At 59.3% G+C, this 20,637-nt stretch overlaps 2 protein-coding genes and 1 long non-coding RNA gene across 9 annotated transcripts; 2 read left to right on the top strand and 1 right to left on the bottom strand.

The window, feature by feature from the left end:
• The first annotated feature begins 8,100 nt into the window (after positions 1–8,100).
• On the top strand, positions 8,101–12,716 carry TRAPPC5 (trafficking protein particle complex subunit 5). Of its 2 annotated transcripts, none has more exons than XM_074530169.1 (2): positions 8,101–8,248; positions 11,921–12,716. In XM_074530169.1, the coding sequence occupies exon 2, from the start codon at positions 11,927–11,929 to the stop codon at positions 12,593–12,595; it is 669 nt and encodes a 222-aa protein (XP_074386270.1). In that variant the 5' UTR covers positions 8,101–8,248; positions 11,921–11,926; the 3' UTR covers positions 12,596–12,716. The 2 variants fall into 2 exon arrangements, with proteins under 2 accessions (XP_074386270.1, XP_074386272.1); XM_074530171.1 differs by lacking the exon at positions 8,101–8,248 and adding an exon at positions 8,254–8,340.
• A 161-nt stretch (positions 12,717–12,877) lies between these two features.
• Positions 12,878–13,427, bottom strand: LOC141726002 (uncharacterized). The gene is made up of 2 exons (XR_012577510.1): positions 13,034–13,427; positions 12,878–12,959 (listed from the first exon to the last, which is right to left on the bottom strand). It is a non-coding gene; the product is annotated as an uncharacterized LOC141726002 (long non-coding RNA).
• A 2,170-nt stretch (positions 13,428–15,597) lies between these two features.
• On the top strand, positions 15,598–20,588 carry NDUFB7 (NADH:ubiquinone oxidoreductase subunit B7). 6 transcript variants are annotated; one of them, XR_012577524.1, is made up of 5 exons: positions 15,598–15,783; positions 17,433–17,601; positions 19,969–20,094; positions 20,218–20,302; positions 20,455–20,588. XR_012577524.1 is itself a non-coding variant. In XM_074530512.1 (4 exons), exons 1-4 carry the CDS (start codon positions 15,672–15,674, stop codon positions 20,169–20,171), a joined length of 381 nt encoding a protein of 126 aa, XP_074386613.1. In that variant the 5' UTR covers positions 15,598–15,671; the 3' UTR covers positions 20,172–20,301. The 6 variants fall into 6 exon arrangements, 5 of the variants coding, with proteins under 5 accessions (XP_074386613.1, XP_074386610.1, XP_074386614.1 ...); XM_074530512.1 differs by lacking the exon at positions 20,455–20,588 and having other exon boundaries at positions 19,969–20,061; positions 20,165–20,301; XM_074530509.1 differs by lacking the exon at positions 20,455–20,588 and having other exon boundaries at positions 19,969–20,061; positions 20,156–20,301.
• Positions 20,589–20,637: the final 49 nt, after the last annotated feature.

Here is a 20,637-nt window from a genome sequence, read left to right as displayed (position 1 = left end):
GTCATAGGGGGCACCCAGGGTTACAGGGGGCACATGGGGGGGGCACGGTCACAGGGGACAGCCCGTGGGCACCAGGGCACCTCATGGGCACCTCAGGGGGGGCACGGTCACAGGGGGCATCAGGGGCACACAAGGGCACCTCAGGGGGCACAGGGGCACACAAGGGCCCCTCGGGAGTGGCACGGTCTCAGGGGGCACCCCATGGGCACCCTACGGGGCACCCATGGGACACCAGGGACATCCATGGGGCACCCACGGGCACCTTGGGCACCCTCGGGTCACCATGGGCATCTCGGGCACCCCTGGTGTCCCTCACCCGTGCCCACCCCGGTGCCCCCTGACCCACCCCCCGGTGTCCGCTCAGCTGTGCCACCCCCTGTCCCTCTGTCCATCTGTCCCCTCCATCCCTCTGTCCATCTGTCTCCTCTGTCCCCCTGTCCGTCTGTCCCCCCGCTGTCCCTCTGTCGCCCCACTGTCCCTCTGTCTGTCCCCCTGTCCCCTCCATCCCTCTGTCCCTCTCTCTGTCCCTCTGTCCCCTGTCCGTCTGTCCCCCTGTCCCTCTGTCCGTCTGTCCCCTCTGTCCCTCTGTGCCTCTTTCTGTCCCTCTGTCCATGTCTCCTCTGTCCGTCTGTCCCCCTGTCCCTCTGTCCCCGTGTCCCTGTGTCCCCCTGTCCCCCTGTCCGTCTGTCCCTCTGTCTCCTCCCTGTCCCCTCCATCCCTCTGTCCCCCTGTCCCTCTGTCCCCCTGTCTGTCCCTCTGTCCCCTCTGTCCCCTCCCTGTCCCCCTGTCCCTCTGTCCCCTCCCTGTCCCCCTGTCTGTCCCTCTGTCCCCTCTGTCCCCTCCCTGTCCCCCCTGTCCCTCTGTCCCCTCCCTGTCCCCCTGTCTGTCCCTCTGTCCCCTCTGTCCCTTCTGTCCCCCTGTCTGTCCCTCTGTCCCCTCCCTGTCCCCCTGTCCCCCTGTCCGTCCGTCCGTCCGTCTCTCACCGGTGCCCCCCCCCAGGCTGCAGCGCTGTTCGTCCATGCGCGTTCCCTGCACGGAGCTCAGCAGCGAGAAGAACCCCTCCTGTTCCGGGACCCCCCCTCCGGGGAGCCCCCCTCTGCTGGGGACCCCCCCTGTGGGCACAGAGAGTCAGGGAACCCCAAAAACAAACAGGGAACCCCCAAAAACAAACAGGGAACCCCAAAACAGACAGGGACCCCAAAACAAACAGGGAACCCAAAATAAACAGGGGACCCCCCCCTTCGGGGACCCCCCCTCTGCTGGGGACCCCCCCTGTGGGCACAGAGAGTCAGGGAGCCCCCCAAAATAAACAGGGAACCCCAAAATAAACAGGGAACCCCCCAAAGAGGGAACCCCAAAATAAACAGGGAACCCCCAAAACAAAACAGGGAACCCCAAAATAAACAGGGAGCCCCCCAAAAACAAACAGGGAACCCCCTAAATAAACAGGGGACCCAAAATAAACAGGGAACCCTCCAAAATAAACAGGGACCCCCAAAATAAACAGGGAGTCCCAAAATAAACAGGGAGCCCCCCAAAAACAAACACGGAACCCCAAAATAAACAGGAATCCCCCAAAATAAACAGGGAACCCAAAAACAAACAGGGACCCCCAAAATAAACAGGGAGCCCCAAAACAAACAGGGAACCCCCAAACAAACAGAGAACCCTAAAACAAACAGGGAACCCCCAAAATAAACAGGGAACCTCCCAAAAACAAACAGAGAACCCCAAAAACAAACATGGAACCCCCAAAATAAACAGGGACCCCAGAAACAAACAGGGAACCCCAAAACAAACTGGGACCCCCAAAAACAAACAGGGAACCCCCAAAATAAACAGGGACCCCTAAAACAAACAGGGACCCCCAAAAACAAACAGGGAACCCCCAAACAAACAGGGAACCCCAAATAAACAGGGACCCCAAAATAGACAGGGACCCCCAAAATAAACAGGGAACCCCCCCATACAGGGAACCCCAAAATAAACAGGGAACTCCCCAAACCAGGGACCCCCTTCTCTCCCGGGCCCCCCCCGCTCTGGGGACCCCCCCGCCAAGGGCAGCCCCGCCCCCTCGCACCGCCCCAAACCCCCCGGTGACCCCCAAATGTGGGGGGCGCCCTCGGTGATAGCCCGGGGTACCCCGAACCCCAAAACCGACCCATGGGGTGTCCCCAGGGCCCCTCTGAGACCCCAAACCCCCTCAGGGGCACCCCCAGACCCCCAAACCCCCCCGGGGATCCCCCCGGACCCCCCAAACTCCCCCCTGTGCCCCCCCCAGACCCCAAACCCCCCTCAGGGGCACCCCCGAACCCCCCCAGACCCCCCAAACCCCATCCAGGGACACCTCCGAACCCCCAAAACCCCCCGAGAATAAACCCGAACCCCCAAAATCCCCCCGGGGATACCCCAGCCCCTCCTCAAGGGCACCCCCAGACCCACCCGGGGAGGGTCCCGAACCCCCAAACCCCCCCCTCCGGGGGATATCCCGAACCCCCCCCAGAATAACCCCGAACCCCCAAACTCCCTGCAGGGGTGCCCCCTGTGCCCCCCGAGACCCAAAACCCTCCCCACCCTGGGGTCCCCTCAGACCCCCCTGTGCCCCCAGACCCCCCCCAAACCCCCCTGTGCTCCCCCAACCCCCCCTGTGCTCCCCCAGACCCCCCAAACCCCCCTGTGCTCCCCCAGACCTCCCAACCCCCCGAGGGTCCCCCCAGACCCCCCAAACTCCCCCAGGGGTATCCCCACACCCCAAACTCCCCAGGGTTACCCCCAAACCCCCCCCCGGGGATATCCCAAACCCCCCCACGGTACCCCCAAACCCCCCTGTGCCCCCAAACCCCCCAGACCCCCAAACCCCCCGGGGGTACCCCCAAACCCCCCCCAGGGGTGACCCCAGACCCCCCCTGTGCCCCCCGGGACCCCCCCTGTGCCCCCAGACCCCCCCTGTGCCCCCCGTTCCCCGCTCACCGCGCCGCGCTCGGGCTCGGAGCCCCCCGGGGCCGCCATGGCGGGTGGGGGGAGCGGCCCGAGGGGCCTCTTATGGACAGGGGGGGACAGGGGGGGACATTGGGGACAGGGGGGGACGGGGGGGCACGAGGACGGGGGGAGACATTGGGGAGGGGGGGACACGGGGACAGGGGGGGACAGGGGGGACACAGGGACGGGGGGGACACAGGGACGGGGGTGACGGGGGGGGACATTGGGGACAGGGGGGGGACACGGGGACGGGGGGGGACACGGGGACAGGGGGGGACATTGGGGACGGGGGGGGGACACGGGGACACGGGGATGGGGGGGACATTGGGGACGGGGGGGGGACAAAGGGACGGGGGGGACATTGGGGAGGGGGGGACAGGGGGGGACACGGGGACAGGGGGGGACACGGGGATAGGGGGGGACGGGGGGGGACATTGGGGACAGGGGGGGTGACAAAGGGACAAGGGGGGACGGGGACGGGGACAGGAGGGATGGGGTGGGACAGAGGGACAGGGGAGATTGGGGGGGACATGGGGACAGGGGGGGACAGGGGGACAGGAGGGGGACACAGGGACGGGGGGGGACATTGGGGGGGACGGGGTGGGACAGAGGGACAGGGAGGGACAGGAGGGGGACACTGGGATGGGGAGGGGACAGGCGGGGATGGAGGGGACAAGGGGGGACAAGGAGGGGACAGGAGGGACAGGAGGGGGACACTGGGATGGGGAGAGACAGTGGGAGACAGGGGGGGACATTGCGGGGGGGACATTGGGACAAAGGGACGGGGGGATATTGGGGGGGGACAGGGAGGGACACGGAGGGGTCAGGAGGGACACGGGGACGGGGGGACAGGAGGACAGGAGGGGACACGGGGGGGACAGGAGGGGGGACACGGGGATGGGGGGGGACAGGAGGGAGACACTGGGATGGGAGGGGACAGGGGAGATGGGGGGACACGGGGACAGGGGGACAGCAGGGACACGGGAAGGACACGGGGATGGGGGGGGACTCGTGGGGACACGGAGGGGGGACAGGGGGACAGGGGGACAGGGGGGGGACATGGGGACGGGGGGGACAGCAGGGACACGGCTGGGGGACAGGTGGGGACATTGGGGGGACAGGGGGGGAAGGGGGCGGGACACGGGGACATGGGGGGGGACAGGAGGGGGACATTGGGGAGGGGACAGCGGTGAGGGGACAGGGGGACACGGGAGGGGACACGGGACACGAGGGGCATTGGGAGGGACAGCGGGGAGGGGACATTGTGGGGACAGCAGGGACACGGGGGGGACCCGGAGACGGGAGGGGACCGGGGAGATGGGGGGGACACTGGGACAGGGGGACATTGGGGGACATGAGGGACACGGGGGGGGAAATGGAGACACAGGGAGGGACAGGTGGGGGACACGGGGATGGGGGTGACACGGACGCGGGGGGACATTGGGGGACGTGGGGGCGACATTGGGGAGGGGACAGCGGAGATGGAGATGCGGGGGGGGACACGGGGGGGGGGACAGCGGGGACACTGAGGGGGGACGGGGGGGGACATTGGGAAGGGGACACAGGGACGGGGGGGACACGAAAGGGACACGGGGAGGGACACGAGGGACACTGGGGGGGGACAGCGGGGACGGGGGGGTCATTGGGGAGGGGACATTGCGGGGGGACACGGGGGGGACACGGGGATGATGGGAGCGCGGGGGGAGCACCCGTGGGTGCTGCGGGGGCTGCGGGCTGGGGGGGTCCCATGGGGGTCCCTGTGGGTGCTGTGGGATTCTCATGGGTGCTGTGGGGTCCCCGTGGGTGCTGTGGGATTCTCATGGGTGCTGTGGGGTCCCATGGGTGCTGTGGGGTCCCATGGGTGCTGTGGGGTCTCCATGGGTGCTGTGGGGTTCCCATGGGTTTCCATGGGTGCAGTGGGGGTCCCATGGGTGCTGTGGGGTCCTCATGGGGTCCCATGGGTGCTGTGGGTTTCCCATGGGTGCAGTGGGGTCCCATGGGTGCTGCGGGGTCCCCGTGTGGTCCCGGTTGTCGCCGTGCCTCCCCCCAATGTCCCCTCCCCTCGTGTCCCCTCCCCCGCCCCCGCGTGTCCCAATCCCCCCTGGCAGCCGCGAGCAATTAACGAAATGGCGCTTAATGAATTACGGACATTAAAAATGGCGTTTAATGTATTGCACCCATTTAAAAATGGCATTTAATTAATTACACCCATTAAAAATGGCGCTTAATGAATTACACCCATCGAAAAATGGTTTTTAATTAATTACACCCATAAAAATTGATTTTTAATTAATCACATCCATCGACAACGGTGCTTCATTAATTACACCCATGAAAAATGGTTTTTAATTGATTACACCCATCGACAACGGCTCTTAATTAATTACACCCATAGAAATTGGTTTTTAATTAATTACACCCATCGACAACAGTGTTTGATTAATTACACCCATAAAAAAATAGGTTTTTAATTAATTACACCTGTCAACAACGGCTCTTAATTAGTTACAGCCACCGGCGATAGTGCTTAATTAATTACACCCATCCCAAATGGTTTTTAAGTAGTTACACCTATCAAAAAAAATGGTTCTTAATTAATTACACCCATCCAAAACGATTCTTAATTAATTACACACATAAAAATGGCTCTTAAAGAATTACACCCATCGAAAAATGGTTTTTAGTTAATTACACCTATCAAAAATGGTTCTTAATTGATTACAGCCATCGAAAATTGCGCGTAATTTATTACATCCATTAAAAATGGCTCTTAATGAATTACACCCATTAAAAATGGTGTTTAATTAATTACACCCATAAAAATTGGTTTTTAATTAATCACATCCATCGACAACTGTGCTGAATTAATTACACCCATAAAAAACGACTCTTAATGAATTACAGCCATCAACGACAGCACTTAATTAATTACACCCATCCAAAATTGTTTTTAATTAATTACACCTATAAAAAATGGTCCTTAATTAATTACACCCATCGAAAATGGCGTTTAATTAATTACACCCATTAAAATGGCTCTTAATGAATTACACCCATCGAAAATGGTGTTTAATTAGTTACACCCACCAACAACGGCACTTCATTAATTACACCCATAAATAATGTTTTTAATGAATTACGCCTATCAAAAATGATTCTTTATTAATTACACTCATCGAAAATTGCGCATAATTAATTACACCCATCAACAATGGCAGTTAATTAATTACAGCAAATTAACCCCCCCTCCCTTCCTGCGAGGAGACACTGGGGACATTGGGGACTGGGGACATTGGGACATTGAGGGAGGGACATTGGGGACATTGATGGGACATTGGGGACATTGGGGACACTGGATTGGGACATTGGGGGACATTGGGGACATTGGGGGACATTGGGGACACTGGGGACATTGGGGACATTGAGGGGACATTGGGGACACCTGGGGACATTGAGGACACATTGAGGGGACATTAGGGGACATTGGGGACATTGGGGACATTGAGAGGACATTGGAAGACACTGGGACATTAGACAACATTGAGGGACATTAGGGGACATTGGAGGACATTGGGGGACATTGGGGGACATTGGGGACACCGGGGGACATTGAGATAACATTGAGGGGACACTAAGGGGACATTGGGGGACATTGGGGACATTGAGGGGACATTGGGGGACACTGTGTGGCACTAGGGACACATTTGGGGACACGAGGTCACACTGTGCCCATGTCACTGCCCCAGCGAGTGTTCCCAGTGTCCCCAATGTCCCCAATGTCCCCAATGTCCCCCAATATCCCACAGTGTGCCCAGTGTCTCTCAGTGTCCCCAATGTCCCCTCAGTGTCCCCAGTGTCTCCAGAGTCCCAATGTCGCCATATCCCCAATGTCCCCTCAGTGTCCCCAGTGTCCCCTCCATGTCCCCAATGACCCCTCAGTGTGCCCTGTGTGTCCCCAATGTCTCCATGTCCCCAATGTCCCCTCAGTGTCCCCAATGTCCCTTCAATGTTCTCAGTGTCCCCTCAGTGTCCCCTCAGTGTCCCCAGGGTCCCTCCAATGGGACACAGGTAGCATAAAGAGGAGACACTGAGGGGACACAGGGACACAGAGGGGACACTGGGGACACGGGGGAACCTTGGGACACTGAGGGGACATTGGGGACACTGAGGAGTACAGAGGGGACACTGAGGCGATGGGGAGGGGACACAGGGACACAGAGGGACATAGGGGACAATGAGGGACAGGGGACAGAGAGGGGACATTGGGAACACTGAAGGGACACAGAGGGACATTGGGGACACAGAGAGACAGGGGACAGAGGGGACACAGAGGGGACATTGGGGACAGTGGGGAGTTGGGAACATTGGGGACACTGAAGGGACACAGAGGGGACACTGGGGACATTGGGGATATTATGGGACATTGTGGTCATTGGGGGACAATGGGGGGACACTGGGGACACCGGGGTGGCACCAAGTGACACTGGGAGGAGACTGGGGGCACAATGGGGACAATGAGGGGACATTGGGGTGGCACTGGGACACTGGGGGAATTGGGGGGAAAATTGTGGTGGCACTGGGGACAGTGGGGGTGGCACTAGGGTTATCGGAGGACACCAGGGTGACATTGGGGGACATCGGGGGGACACTGGGGTAGCAGTGGGGGGACACTGGGGGAGACTGGGGGACACTGGAGACATTGGGGGGACATTGGGACACTGGGGTGGCACTGAATGACACTGGGAGAACACTGGGGGGATAATGGGGACAATGAGGGGACACTGGGGGGACACTGGGGACAATGAGAGGACACTGGGGGACATTGGGGGGACCCTGGGGACACTGGGGTGGCACCAAGTGACCCAGGGGTGCCCCCCCTCCCCTGTCCCAGGTGTCCCCGTGAGGGGGGGGGGGTCACCCCCCGCCCCTCCCCCCCTCCTTCCCCCGCAATGACGTCATTGCGGATCCGCGCCCCTCCCCCAGCCCAGCTGGCGGCCCAGGTGTTCCGGGGGGGGTGGGGCGGTGCCACCAGCTGTCCCCAATGTCCCCAATGTCCCCGCCGTGTCCCCGGGGGGCGTGGCTTAACTGAGGGAGGCGTGGCTTCACCTAGGGGGCGTGGTTTCAATGGGAGAGGCGTGGTTTCGCTGACAGAGCCCCGCCCTCCGCTCAGGCCCCCGCCCCCATCGCGCTTTACGGCGGTGCCGGGGCGGTGTCGCGCTTTACGGCCGCATCGCGGCGGTGTCGCGCGGAGCACCGGGATCGCCGTCAGGTCGGTACCGGGTGGTTCCGGGGGGTTCCGGGGGTCTTGGGGGGGTTTTGGAGGTCCCTCCGTTCATCCACGGCCACTGGGATCGCCGTCAGGTCGGTACCGGGGGTTTTGGGGGGTCTTGGGGGTTTTTGAGGGTCCCTCCGTTCATCCACGGGTACCGGGAGCGTCCCGGCCGCGCCCCCAGCCCCACCCGGTACCTCCCGTTCCCCCCGTGGGCGGTGCCGCGGTCCAGCGTCCCCCCGAGCGCTGCGGCGGGACCGGGACCCCTCAGAGACCCCCGAACCTTCGAGACCCCCTCAGAGACCCCCGGATCCCCTCAGAGACCCCCGAACCTGCGAGATCCCCTCAGAGACCCCGACCGACACCTCAGTTCTGAAAGGATGCTGAGTATTTTGCGGTTGGCAGGGTGTAACTTTTAAAATTTTTATTTTTATTATATATATAAATAAATATTATATACCTATATATATATATGTATTTATTTATTTATACATATATATGTATATATATATAAAATATATATGTATAGTATTATGCATAATATTATGCATATAATATAATAATAAAATATAATAATAATTATTATACATTTATTTTTATATATTTATATATAAAATAAAATATATTCATAGAAATCAATTATATAAAATATATATCATATAGAATACTAGAATAAAAAATAATAAAATATAATACTATAATAAAATAATAAAAAAATTATTCTTATTTATATATTTATGTAGTGTAATAATATAATTTTACATTATTATAATTTTATTCTTATAACAATTTAATATAATTTATAGAAATATAAATATACGAATATATAAATATATATTATTTTTATAATAATTTTTATAATAATACTTTTTATAATAATTTTGGAGAAATAAAATTTGCCAATTTCTCGCTTGGCACTGCCCTTTCAGCCAGGGGAAATGGCAGCAAACAGAGACCATTTTCAATGCTTAAAGAAATAATTTCCCCAGGGTTTGGATATCAGATTAAAATATAAAAATATAAAGGTGGTTTTGGGGGCTCTAAGGACTTGCAGGGTCCTTGCTGTTGGCAGCTTTAGTTTTGGAGAAATCCAGCACTTTGTCCCCTGTGTCCCCCTGACCCCCTGTATCCCTCAAATCCCCCTGAGACCCCCTAAACCTCCTCAAACCCACCCTAAACCCCTCAGACCAACCCTAAACCCCCTCAGACCAACCCTGAACCCCCTCAGACCCACCCTAAACCCCCTCAGACCAATCCTAAACCCTCAGACCAATCCTAAACCCCCTCAGACCCTCCCTAAACCCCCTCAGACCCACCCTAAACCCCTCAGACCCTTCCTAAACCCTCTCAAACCCTTCCTAAGCCCCCTCAAACCAACCCTAAACCTCCTCAGACCCTCCCTAAACCCCCTCAGACCAACCCTGAACCCCTCAAACCCTTTCTAAACCCCCTCAAACCCTCCCTAAACCCTGTCAGACCCTTCCTAAACCTCCTCAGACCCTCCCTAAACCCCCTCAGACCCATCTAAACCCCCTCAGACCCACACTAAACCCCCTCAGACCAACCCTGAACCCCCTCAGACCCTCCCTAAACCCCTCAGACCCTTCCTAAGCCCCCTCAAACCAACCCTAAACCCCCTCAGACCCATCCTAAACCTCCTCAGACCCTTCCTAAACCCCCTCAGACCAACCCTGAACCCCTTCAAACCCTCCCTAAACCCCCTCAAACCAACCCTAAACCCCCTCAGACCCTTCCTAAACCCCCTCAGATCCTCCCTAAACCCCCTCAGACCCTCCCTAAACCCCTTCAGATCTACCCCAAACCCTCTCAGGCCTCCCCAAAGCCCCTCAGACTGACCCTAAACCCCCTCAGAGCCCCTCAAACCCTCCCTAGCTCCCCTCAATGCCTTGAATCCCCCTCTGGCCTCCTCAAATCCCCCTCAGACCTTCCTTAAACCCCTTCAGACCCTCCCTAAACCTCCTCAGACCTCCCCTGAACTCCCTCAGATCCTCCCTAAACCCTCTCAAACCTTCCCTTAACCTCCTCAGAGCCACTCAAATGTCCCTTAGACCCTCCCTAAACCCCCTCAGAGCTACCCTAAACCCCCTCAGACCACCCTAAATCTCCTCAGACCTGCCCTAAACCCTTTCAGACCCTCCCTCAGCCCCCTCAAACCCTTCTTAAATCTCCTCAGAGCCCCCCTAAAGCCTCTCAGACATCCCTAAACCCCATCAGACCCTCCCCAAACACACTCAGACCAACCCTAAACCTCCTCAGATCCTCCCTAAACCCCCTCAGACCAAGCCTGAACCTCATCAGGCCCCACCCTAAACCCCCTCAGACCACCCTAAATCCCCTCAGACCGACCCTAAACCTCCTCAGACTGACCCTAAACCCCATCAGACCCTCCCCAAACCCCTCAGATCCTCCTCAAACCCTCCCTAAACCCTCTCAGACCCTCCCTAAACCCCCTCAGACCCTCCCCAAACCCCTCAGATCCTCCTCAAACCCTCCCTTAACCCTCTCAGACCCACTTAAATCCCCCTCTGACCCTTCCCAAACCCCCTTAGACCCTCGCCAAACCCCCTCAGACCAAGCCTAAACCTCATCAGGCCCCCCCTAAACCCCTCAGATCCCCCTCAAACCCTCCCTTAACCCTCTCAGACCCTCCCTAAACCCCCTCAGACCCCTCTCAAACCACTCTTCTTGACTCTTTTTCTCCCCCAGCCCACCCTGCACTCCCGTTTCACCCGTGGCAAGTCCTCGGTGCTGGAGCGCGCCCTGGGCCGGCCCCGCTCCGAGCTCTCCCTGGCCAAAATCCACACGTCCCACACATCCCCCAGTGTCCCCTGACCCCCTGTACCCCTCAAATCCCCCTGAGACCCTCCTTAAACCCCGTCAGACCACCCTAAGGCCCCCAGACCCTTCCTAAACCCCCTGAGACCATTCCTAAACCCCTTCAGATCCTCCCTAAACTACCCCAGATCCCCCCGAACCTCCTCAGACCTGCCCTAAACCCCATCAGACCCTCTCCAAACCCCTCAGATCCTCCTCAAACCCTCCCTTAACCCTCTCAGACCCCCTCAAACCCCTCTCAGATCCTCCCAAACCCTCTCAGATCCTCCCTAAACCCCCGCAGATCGACCCTAAATGCCCTCAGACCCTTTCTAAACCCCTCAGACTGATCCTAATCCCTGTCAGACCCTCCCTAAACCCCCTCACACCCTGCTCTAGCCCTGTCTATGTGCCCCCTGCTTCCTTTATTCTCCTTCAGACCCTGACTAGACCCTGTTAGACCCTCCCTTAACCCTCTCAGACCCACTTAAATCCCCCTCTGACCCTCCCCAAACCCCCTTAGACCCTCCCCAAACCCCCTCAGACCAAGCCTAAACCTCATCAGGCCCACCCTAAACCCCTCAGATCCCCCTCAAACCCTCCCTTAACCCTCTCAGACCCTCCCTAAACCCCCTCAGACCCCTCTCAAACCACTCTTCTTGACCCTTTTTCTCCCCCAGCCCACCCTGCACTCCTGTTTCACCCATGGCAAGTCCCCGGTGCTGGAGCGCGCCCTGGGCCAGCCCCGCTCCGAGCTCTCCCTGGCCAAAATCCCACACGTCCCCCTGTGTCCCCTGTGTCCCCTGCGTCCCCCTGACCCCCGTTTCTCCCCTCCAGGCCGCCATGGACGCCCGTTTCACGCGCGGCAAGTCGCCGGTGCTGGAGCGCGCGCTGGGCCGGCCCCGCTCCGAGCTGTCCCTGGCCGCCTTCGCGCTGCTCTTCTCGGAGCTGGTGCAGTACTGCCAGCGCCGCGTGGCCTCGGTGGCCGAGCTGCAGGCCCGCCTGGCCCAGCTGGGCCACCACGTGGGCCTGAGAGCCCTGGACGCGCTGGTGGCCCGCGAGAGGCCGGGCAGGCGTGAGACCAAAGTGCTGGGGGTGCTGCTGTTCGTCAAGGGCCCGCTGTGGCGGGCGCTGTTCGGGCGCGAGGCCGACAAGCTGGAGCAGGCCAACGACGACGAGCGCACGTTCTACGTGATCGAGAGGGAGCCCGTGGTGAACACGTTCGTGTCGGTGCCGCGCGAGAACAGCTCGCTGAACTGCGCCGCCTTCGCCGCCGGGCTGCTGGAGGCCGTGCTGGGCGCCGCCGGCTTCCCCGCCCGCGTCAGCGCCCACTGGCACAAGGGCACCACGCTCATGATCAAGTTCGACGAGGCCGTGATCGCGCGGGACAAGAGCCTGGAGGACGCTGAGATTGGGGGGACAGCAGGACTTGGGGGTGGGAGGGATGGGGACAGCCTGGAGAGGGATGGGGACACAGGGATGTGGGGGGGGGACAGCCTGGAGGGACCCTGAGACACAAGGGGACATGGGGACATGGCGGTGGGAGAGATGGGGACAGCCTGGAGAGGGGTGGGGACACCATGGCCTTGTCACACAGTGTCACAGGGACAGGGCTGTGAGGGATGGGGACAGCCTGGAGAGGGATGGGAATATGGGGACGTGGGGTGGGGACAGCCTGGAGGGACACTGAGATGAGAGGGGACAGCATGGAGGGACGCTGAGATTGGGGGGGATTTGGGGACATGGGGTTGGGAGGGATGAGGACACTGTGGAACAGGGCTATGAGACATGGGGGACAGCCTGGAGAGAGATGGGGACATGGGGACAGGGCTGTGAACCAAGGGGACAGCCTGGAAAGGGACAGGGACACCATGGCCTTGTCACACAGTGTCCCAGGAACAAGGCTATGAGGGACAGGGATGGCCTGGAAAGGGACAGGGACACCATGGCCTTGTCCCCCAGTGCCATGGGGACACGGGGACAGGGCAGTGAGGGACAGGCCAGCCCTGAGGCCGTGCTGGGCGCCGCCGGCTTCCCCGCCCGCGTCAGCGCCCACTGGCACAAGGGCACCACGCTCATGATCAAGTTCGACGAGGCCGTGATCGCGCGGGACAAGAGCCTGGAGGGACGCTGAGATTGGGGGGACAGCAGGACTTGGGGGTGGGAGGGACGGGGACAGCCTGGAGAGGGATGGGGACACGGGGACGTGGGATGGGGACAGCCTGGAGGGACACTGAGATGAGAGGGGACAGCCTGGAGGGACACTGAGATGAGAGGGGACAGCCTGGAGGAATGCTGAGACTGTGGGGGACATGGGGACATGGGGTGGGACAGCCTGGAGAGGGGTGGGGACACAGGGACAGGGCAGTGACAGAGGGGACAGAGTGTGGAGAGGAATGGGGACACCATGGCCTTGTCACACAGTGTCACAATGACAGGGCTATGAGGGATGGGGACAGCCAGGAGGGACACTGAGACACAAGGGGACATGGGGACATGGCGGTGGGAGAGATGGGGACAGCCTGGAGAGGGGTGGGGACACCATGGTCTTGTCACACAGTGTCACAGGGACAGGGCTGTGAGGGATGGGGACACGGGGACGTGGGGTGGGGACAACCTGGAGAGGTGCTGGGACATGGGGGGACATGGGGAACATGGGATGGGAGGGATAAGGACACTGTGGAACAGGGCTATGAGACATGGGGGACAGCCTGGAGAGGGGTGGGGACATGGGGACAGGGCAGTGACAGAGGGGACAGAGTGTGGAGAGGGATGGGGACACAATGGCCTTGTCACACAGTGTCACAGGGACAGGGCTGTGAACCAAGGGGACAGCCTGGGGAGGGATGGGGACATGGGGACATGGGGGTGGGAGGGATGGGGACACTGTGGAACAGGGCTTTGAACCAAGGGGACAGCCTGGAGAGGGGTGGGGACACCATGGCCTTGTCCCACGGTGTCACAGGGACATCCTGGAGAGGGACAGGGACACCATGGCCATGGGGACACAGGGACATGGCAGTGAGGGACAGGGACACCATGGCCTTGTCACACAGTGCCATGGGGACAAGGCCAGGAGGGGTAAAGAGCCTGGAGGGGGACAGGGAGATGGGGACATTTTGGGATGGGGACATTTGAGATGGGGACATTGGGGACAGGGACATTTTGAGATGGCGACATTGGGGACAGGGACATTTGGGACAGGGACATTTTGGGATGGGGACATTTTGGGATGGGGACATTGGGAACAGGGACATTTGAGATGGGGACATTGGGGACAGGGACATTTTGGGATGGGGACATTTGAGATGGGGACACTGGGGACAGGGACATTTTGGGATGGAGACATTGGGGACAGGGACATTTTGGGATGGGGACATGTGGGACAGGGACATTTGAGATGGGGACATTGGGGACAGGGACATTTTGGGATGGGGACATTGGGGACAGGGACATTTTGATAAGGGGACATTTGAGATGGGGACATTGGGGACAGGGACATTTTGGGATGGGGACAGCTCGGCCGTGTCACTCGTCGTTCCTCAAGGGATGGTGGCCTTTGGGGACATTGGAGCTGCTCTGTGTCCCTTGTTCTTGTCCCCAAGGTGACCTTTGGGGACATTGGAGCTGCTCTGTGCCCCTCCCCTGTGTTTGTGTCCCCATGGTGGCCCTTGGGGACATCGGAGCTCCTTTGTGTCCCCCAGCCCTGTTCCTGTCCCCGAGGTGGCCCTTGGGGACACTGGTGTCACCATAAACCGCTTTTGTCACTCCCGTGACCTCGTCTTTTCTTTGCCTGGGGACATTTTGGGGTCTGGAGGAGTTTGGGGTTTTTTGGTTTGTTTTTTTTTTTTTGAGATTTTTTGAGGGTTTTGGGGGGGTTGTTTATTTTTGTTGGAGGGTTTGTTTTTTTTTTTTTTGTGTGTTTTTTTTTTTTTTGTGGGGGTTTTAAAGGGTTTTTTAGGGGTTTTGGGGTTGTTGTTTTTTTGGGGGGGGGTTTTGGTGAGTTTTTGGGGGTTTTTGTGTGTGTTTTGGAGGCGTTTTTAGGGTTTTCTCAGGGTTTTTGGGGTTTTTTGGGGATTTTGGTTTTGGGGAGAGTTTGTCTTGGTTTATTTGTGGGGGTTTTTTGTTTGTTTTGGGGGTTTGGGATTTTCAGGGGGGTTGAGGTTTTGGGTTGTTTGGGGTTTTTTTTCTGGCTTTTGTTTTGTACTGGTGGGGTTTGGGATTTTTTGGGGAGGGTTTTGAGGTTTTTGGGGTTTTTTTAAGGTTTTGGGTTGGGGTTTTTTTGCTTTTTTTTGTGGCTTTTTGTTTTCTTTATTCTGGGGAGGGTTGGGGTTTTTTAGGTGTTTTTTTGGAGGTTTTTAATGAGGTTTGGGTTAGGGTTTTTTGTTTTTCTTTTGGTTTTTTGGGGGTTTTTTTGGTGTTTTTGAGGGCTCTCAATGACGCTTTCCAGTCCTCCCCTCCGCCAGGGGGCGCCTCGGTGCCACCTCCCCTTCCCTGCCCTTCCGCCACTTCCGCTTCCGGCTCGCTGAACTTCCGCTTCCGCCGCCATTTTCTCCGCCAGGCCGGGCCCGGAGCCGCCGCCGCCGCCATGGGCGGGCACCTGAGCCGGCGCTACCTGTGGGACGCCGAGGCCGAGCCCGACCCGCTGCACATGCCGTCCTTCCCCGCCCAGCTGGGCATGCCGGCCCGCCAGCCGCGCGGTCAGTGCGGGACACCGCGAGGGGACGCGGGGACATGAGGGGGGCGCGGTGGCCTTGGGGTGTCCCCGCCCTCGCGTGAGCCCGGTGACCTCCCGGTGCCGCCCACCCTGTCCCCACCCTGGTGCCACGCGGGTGTCGCTGTCCCCGCATTGCCACCCCGTGTCCCCGCTCTGTCACACCCTGTCCCGTGTTTGTCCCCATTCCCGGGTGGGCCCTGAGTGTCCTCGAGTGTCACCTCTGTCCCCTCTCTGTGGCAGCCACGGTGGCCTCGGTGGCGCAGCTGGCGCAGGGCTGCGTGTCCCTGAATGTCCCTGAGTGTCTGTCACACCCTGTCCCCTGTTTGTCCCCATTCCCGGGTGGGTGCTGAGTGTCCCTGAGTGTCCCCTCTGTCCCTGACTGTCCTTGTCTCCCCTGGTGACAGTGATGGTGGCCTCGGCAGCCCAGCTGTCCCTGGGTGTCCCTGGTTTCTCTGGGTGTCCCTGACTGTCCCTGACTGTCCCTGACTGTCATTGTCCCCTCTGTCCCCTGTGTGTGACAGTGATGGTGGCCTCAGTGTCACAGCTCTTGGATGCCTGTGTGCCCCTGGGTGTCACTGAGTGCCCCTGGGTGTCCCTGACATTGTTCCCTCTGTCCCCTCTCTCTGTGACAGTGATGGTGGCCTCGGCAGCCCAACTGTCCCAGGGTGTCACAGACATTGTCCCCTCTGTCCCCTGTGTGTGACAGTGATGGTGGCCTTGGCATCGCAGCTGTCCCTGAATGTCCCCGGTTTCTCTGGATGTCACTGACTGTCCCTGAGTGTCCCTGACTGTCCCTGTCCCCTGTGTGTGACAGTGATGGTGGCCTCAGTGTCCCAGCTGTCCCTGGGTGTCCCTGGGTGTCCTTGTCCCCTGTGTGTGACAGTGATGGTGGCCTCAGCAGCGCAGCTGTCCCTGGCTGTCCCTGGTTTCTCTGGGTGTCACTGACTGTCCCTGACTGTCATTGTCCCCTCTGTCCCCTGTGTGTGACAGTGATGGTGGCCTCGGTGTCCAGCTGTCTCAGGGTGTCACTGACATTGTCTCCTCTATCCCCTCTCTCTGGTGACAGTGATGGTGGCCTCGGTGTCACTGACTGTCCCTGACTATCATTGTCCCCTCTCTCTGGTGACAGTGATGGTGGCCTTGGCGTCCCAGCTGTCCCAGGGTGTCACTGACATTGTCCCCTCTCTCTGGTGACAGTGATGGTGGCCTCAGTGTCCAGCTGTCCCTGACTGTCCCTGTCCCCTCTCTCTGGTGACAGTGATGGTGGCCTCGGTGTCACTGACTGTCCCTGACTGTCCCTGACTGTCATTGTCCCCTCTCTCTGTGACAGTGATGGTGGCCTCGGCAGCGCAGCTGTCCCAGGGTGTCACTGACATTGCCCCCTGTGTCCCCTCTCTCTGTGACAGTGATGGTGGCCTCGGTGTCACTGACTGTCCCTGACTCTCATTGTCCCCTCTCTCTGTGACAGTGATGGTGGCCTTGGCAGCCCAGCTGTCCCAGGGTGTCACTGACGTTGTCCCCTCTGTCCCCTGTGTGTGACAGTGATGGTGACCTCGGCGGCGCAGCTGTCCCTGGGTGTCCCTGGTTTCTCTGGGTGTCCCTGACTGTCCCTGTCCCCTCTCTCTGTGACAGTGATGGTGGCCTCGGCGTCCCAGCTGGCCGATGCCCGCGTGCCCCTGGAGCAGAGGGATTTCTGCGGGCACCACCTGGTGCGGCTGCTGCGGTGCCAGCGGGACAACTTCCCTGTGCCCTGGGGGTGCCACGCGCTGCGGCACGCCTGGGACAGCTGCCAGCACCAGGAGTGAGTGACACGGGGACACGGGGACACTGGGGACATGGGGACACTGGGGACATTGGGGACATTGGAACATCGGGGACATTGGGGACATTGGGGACACCGGGAACATGGGGGTGCCACGCGCTGCGGCACGCCTGGGACAGCTGCCAGCACCAGGAGTGAGTGGCACGGGGACACTGGGGACACTGGGGACATTGGGGACACTGGGGACACTGGGGACACTGGGGACATGGGGGTGCCACGCGCTGCGGCACGCCTGGGACAGCTGCCAGCACCAGGAGTGAGTGACACGGGGACACTGGGACACTGGGGACACTGGGGACACTGGGGACATGGGGACATTGGGGGCACTGGGGACACTGGGGACATGGGGACAGCATGGGGACATTGGGGACACTGGGGACACTGGGGACATGGGGACATGGGGACACTGGGGACAGCATGGGGACATGGGGACATTGGGGACAGGGGGGACATTGGGGACACTGGGGACAGCATGGGGACACTGGGGGCATTGGGGACATTGGGGACACTGGGGACACTGGGGACATTGGGGACATTGGGGACACTGGGGACATTGGGGACACTGGGGACATTGGGGACATGGGGACACTGGGGACAGCATGGGGACATGGGGACATTGGGGACACTGGGGACATGGGGACATGGGGACATTGGGGACATTGGGGACACTGGGGACACTGGGGACGTTGGGGACAGCATGGGGACATGGGGATCCTGGGGACATTGGGGACATTGGGGACATGGGGACACTCGGGACATTGGGGACATTGGGGACATGGGGACATTGGGGAGACTGGGGACGTTGGGGACATTGGGGACATGGGGACATTGGGGACATGGGGGACACTGGGGACTTTGGGGACATTGGGGACACTGGGGACAGCATGGGGACAGCATGGGGACATTAAGAACACTGGGGACACTGGGGACACTGGGGATATTGGGGACAGGGGACATTGGGGACACTGGGGACATTGGGGACATCAGGGGATATGGGGACATCATGGGGGGCATTAGGGGACATGGCTGGGACAGCTGCCAGCACGAGGAGTAAGGGACGTGGGGACATTGTGGGACATGGGGACATCGTGGGGACATTGGGGGGACATTGTGGGGACATTGGGGGACATGGGGACATTGGGGGACATTGTGGGACATGGGGACATTGGGGGGACATGGGTGCACCACGTCTGGGACAGCTGCCAGCACTGGGAGTGAGTGATGGGGACATTGGGGACATTGAGGGGGGGACACAGGGACATCATGGGGACATCATGGGGGGGACACAGCTGGGACAGCTGCCAGCACGAGCAGCAGGACACGGGGACACGGGGACATGGGGACATGGGGACACAGGGACGTGTCTGGGGGGTGGCGGGGACATGGGAGGGGCTTGGGGACATGGGGCCACCACAGTGCCACCACGGTGCCACCCGCACCCACCTGTTGGTGGCCGTGGTGACACACAGTGACACAGTGATGACACACAGTGACACATGGTGACACACAGTGACACACGGTGACACACGTTGGTGACCCTGTCCCTGTCCCTGTCCCTGTCCTAGCTATGTGATGACACACGGTGACATGTTGGTGACACACAGTGACACTGTCCTTGTCCCTGTCCCAGCTATGTGATGACACACAGTGACACACAGTGACACACGTTGGTGACACACAGTTACCCTGTCCCTGTCCCTGTCCCAGCTATGTGATGACACACAGTGACACTGTCCCTGTCCCTGTCCCTGTCCCTGTCCCTGTCCCAGCTATGTGATGACACACAGTGACACACAGTGACACTGTCCCTGTCCCTGTCCCTGTCCCTGTCCCTGTCCCAGCTATGTGATGACACACAGTGACACAGTGACACAGTGACACACAGTGACACACTGTCCCTGTCCCTGTCCCTGTCCCAGCTATGTGATGACACACGGTGACACAGTGACACATGTTGGTGACACACAGTGACACACTGTCCCTGTCCCAGCTATGTGATGACACACGGTGACACGTTGGTGACACACGTTGGTGACACACTGTCCCTGTCCCTGTCCCTGTCCCTGACCCAGCTATGTGATGACACACAGTGACACACGGTGACACACAGTGACACTGTCCCTGTCCCTGTCCCTGTCCCAGCTATGTGATGACACACAGTGACACACTGTCCCTGTCCCTGTCCCTGTCCCTGTCCCTGTCCCTGTCCCAGCTATGTGATGACACACAGTGACACACGTTGGTGACACACAGTGACACACAGTGACACACTGTCCCTGTCCCAGCTATGTGATGACACACAGTGACACACGTTGGTGACACACAGTGACACTGTCCCTGTCCCAGCTATGTGATGCGCATGAAGGAGTTTGAGCGCGAGCGGCGCCTGCGGCTGCGGCAGCAACGGCTGAGGAAGCGACACGGGGACAGCGGGGACAGTGAGGACAGCGAGTGACAAACAGGGACAGCGGGTGACACTGGGGACAGCGGGGACAGCGGGGACAGCGAGTGACACTGGGGACAGCGGGGACAGCGGGGACAGCGAGTGACAAACGGGGGACAGCGAGTGACACTGGGGACAGCGGGGACAGAGGGGGCACCACGGTGACACCAAGTGATGCTGGCAACACCGAGTGACGTCTGGGACACCGAGTGACACCTGAGTGACACCGAGTGACACCTGAGTGACACCCGAGGAACCAGGTGACACCCGATGACAGTGAGTGACACCAAGTGACACCTGGGACTCTGAGTGACACCCGAGTGACACCCCGGTGACGGGGACACGAGGCCGCCCCCCAATAGAGCTGTCAGGTGACACCGCAGTGACACCCGAGGAACCAAGTGACACCCGATGACACCGAGTGACACCTGGTGACACCAAGTGACATTGACACCTGGTGACACAGAGTGACACCCCGGTGACGGTGACACGAGGCCCCCCCCAATAAAGCTGTCACACACGGCGCTGGCTCTGTGTCACTGTGTCACTGTCACCCTGCTTGGGGACATCAC

Source organism: Zonotrichia albicollis, chromosome 32 (assembly GCF_047830755.1).
Source record: "Zonotrichia albicollis isolate bZonAlb1 chromosome 32, bZonAlb1.hap1, whole genome shotgun sequence".
Taxonomy (NCBI): domain Eukaryota; kingdom Metazoa; phylum Chordata; class Aves; order Passeriformes; family Passerellidae; genus Zonotrichia; species Zonotrichia albicollis.
This window is presented reverse-complemented; position numbering and strand designations above follow the sequence as displayed.

What these genes read in the sequence shown, in the direction of transcription:
- TRAPPC5 (XM_074530169.1), top strand. Translation starts at nt 11,927, where the DNA reads ATGGACGCCCGTTTCACGCGCGGCAAGTCGCCGGTGCTGGAGCGCGCG.
- NDUFB7 (XM_074530509.1), top strand. Translation starts at nt 15,672, where the DNA reads ATGGGCGGGCACCTGAGCCGGCGCTACCTGTGGGACGCCGAGGCCGAG. An exon ending in GCCGGCCCGCCAGCCGCGCG is followed by an intron (nt 15,784 to 17,432) that starts GTCAGTGCGGGA and finishes TCTCTGTGACAG; the next exon opens with TGATGGTGGCCTCGGCGTCC. An exon ending in GACAGCTGCCAGCACCAGGA is followed by an intron (nt 17,602 to 19,968) that starts GTGAGTGACACG and finishes TCCCTGTCCCAG; the next exon opens with CTATGTGATGCGCATGAAGG.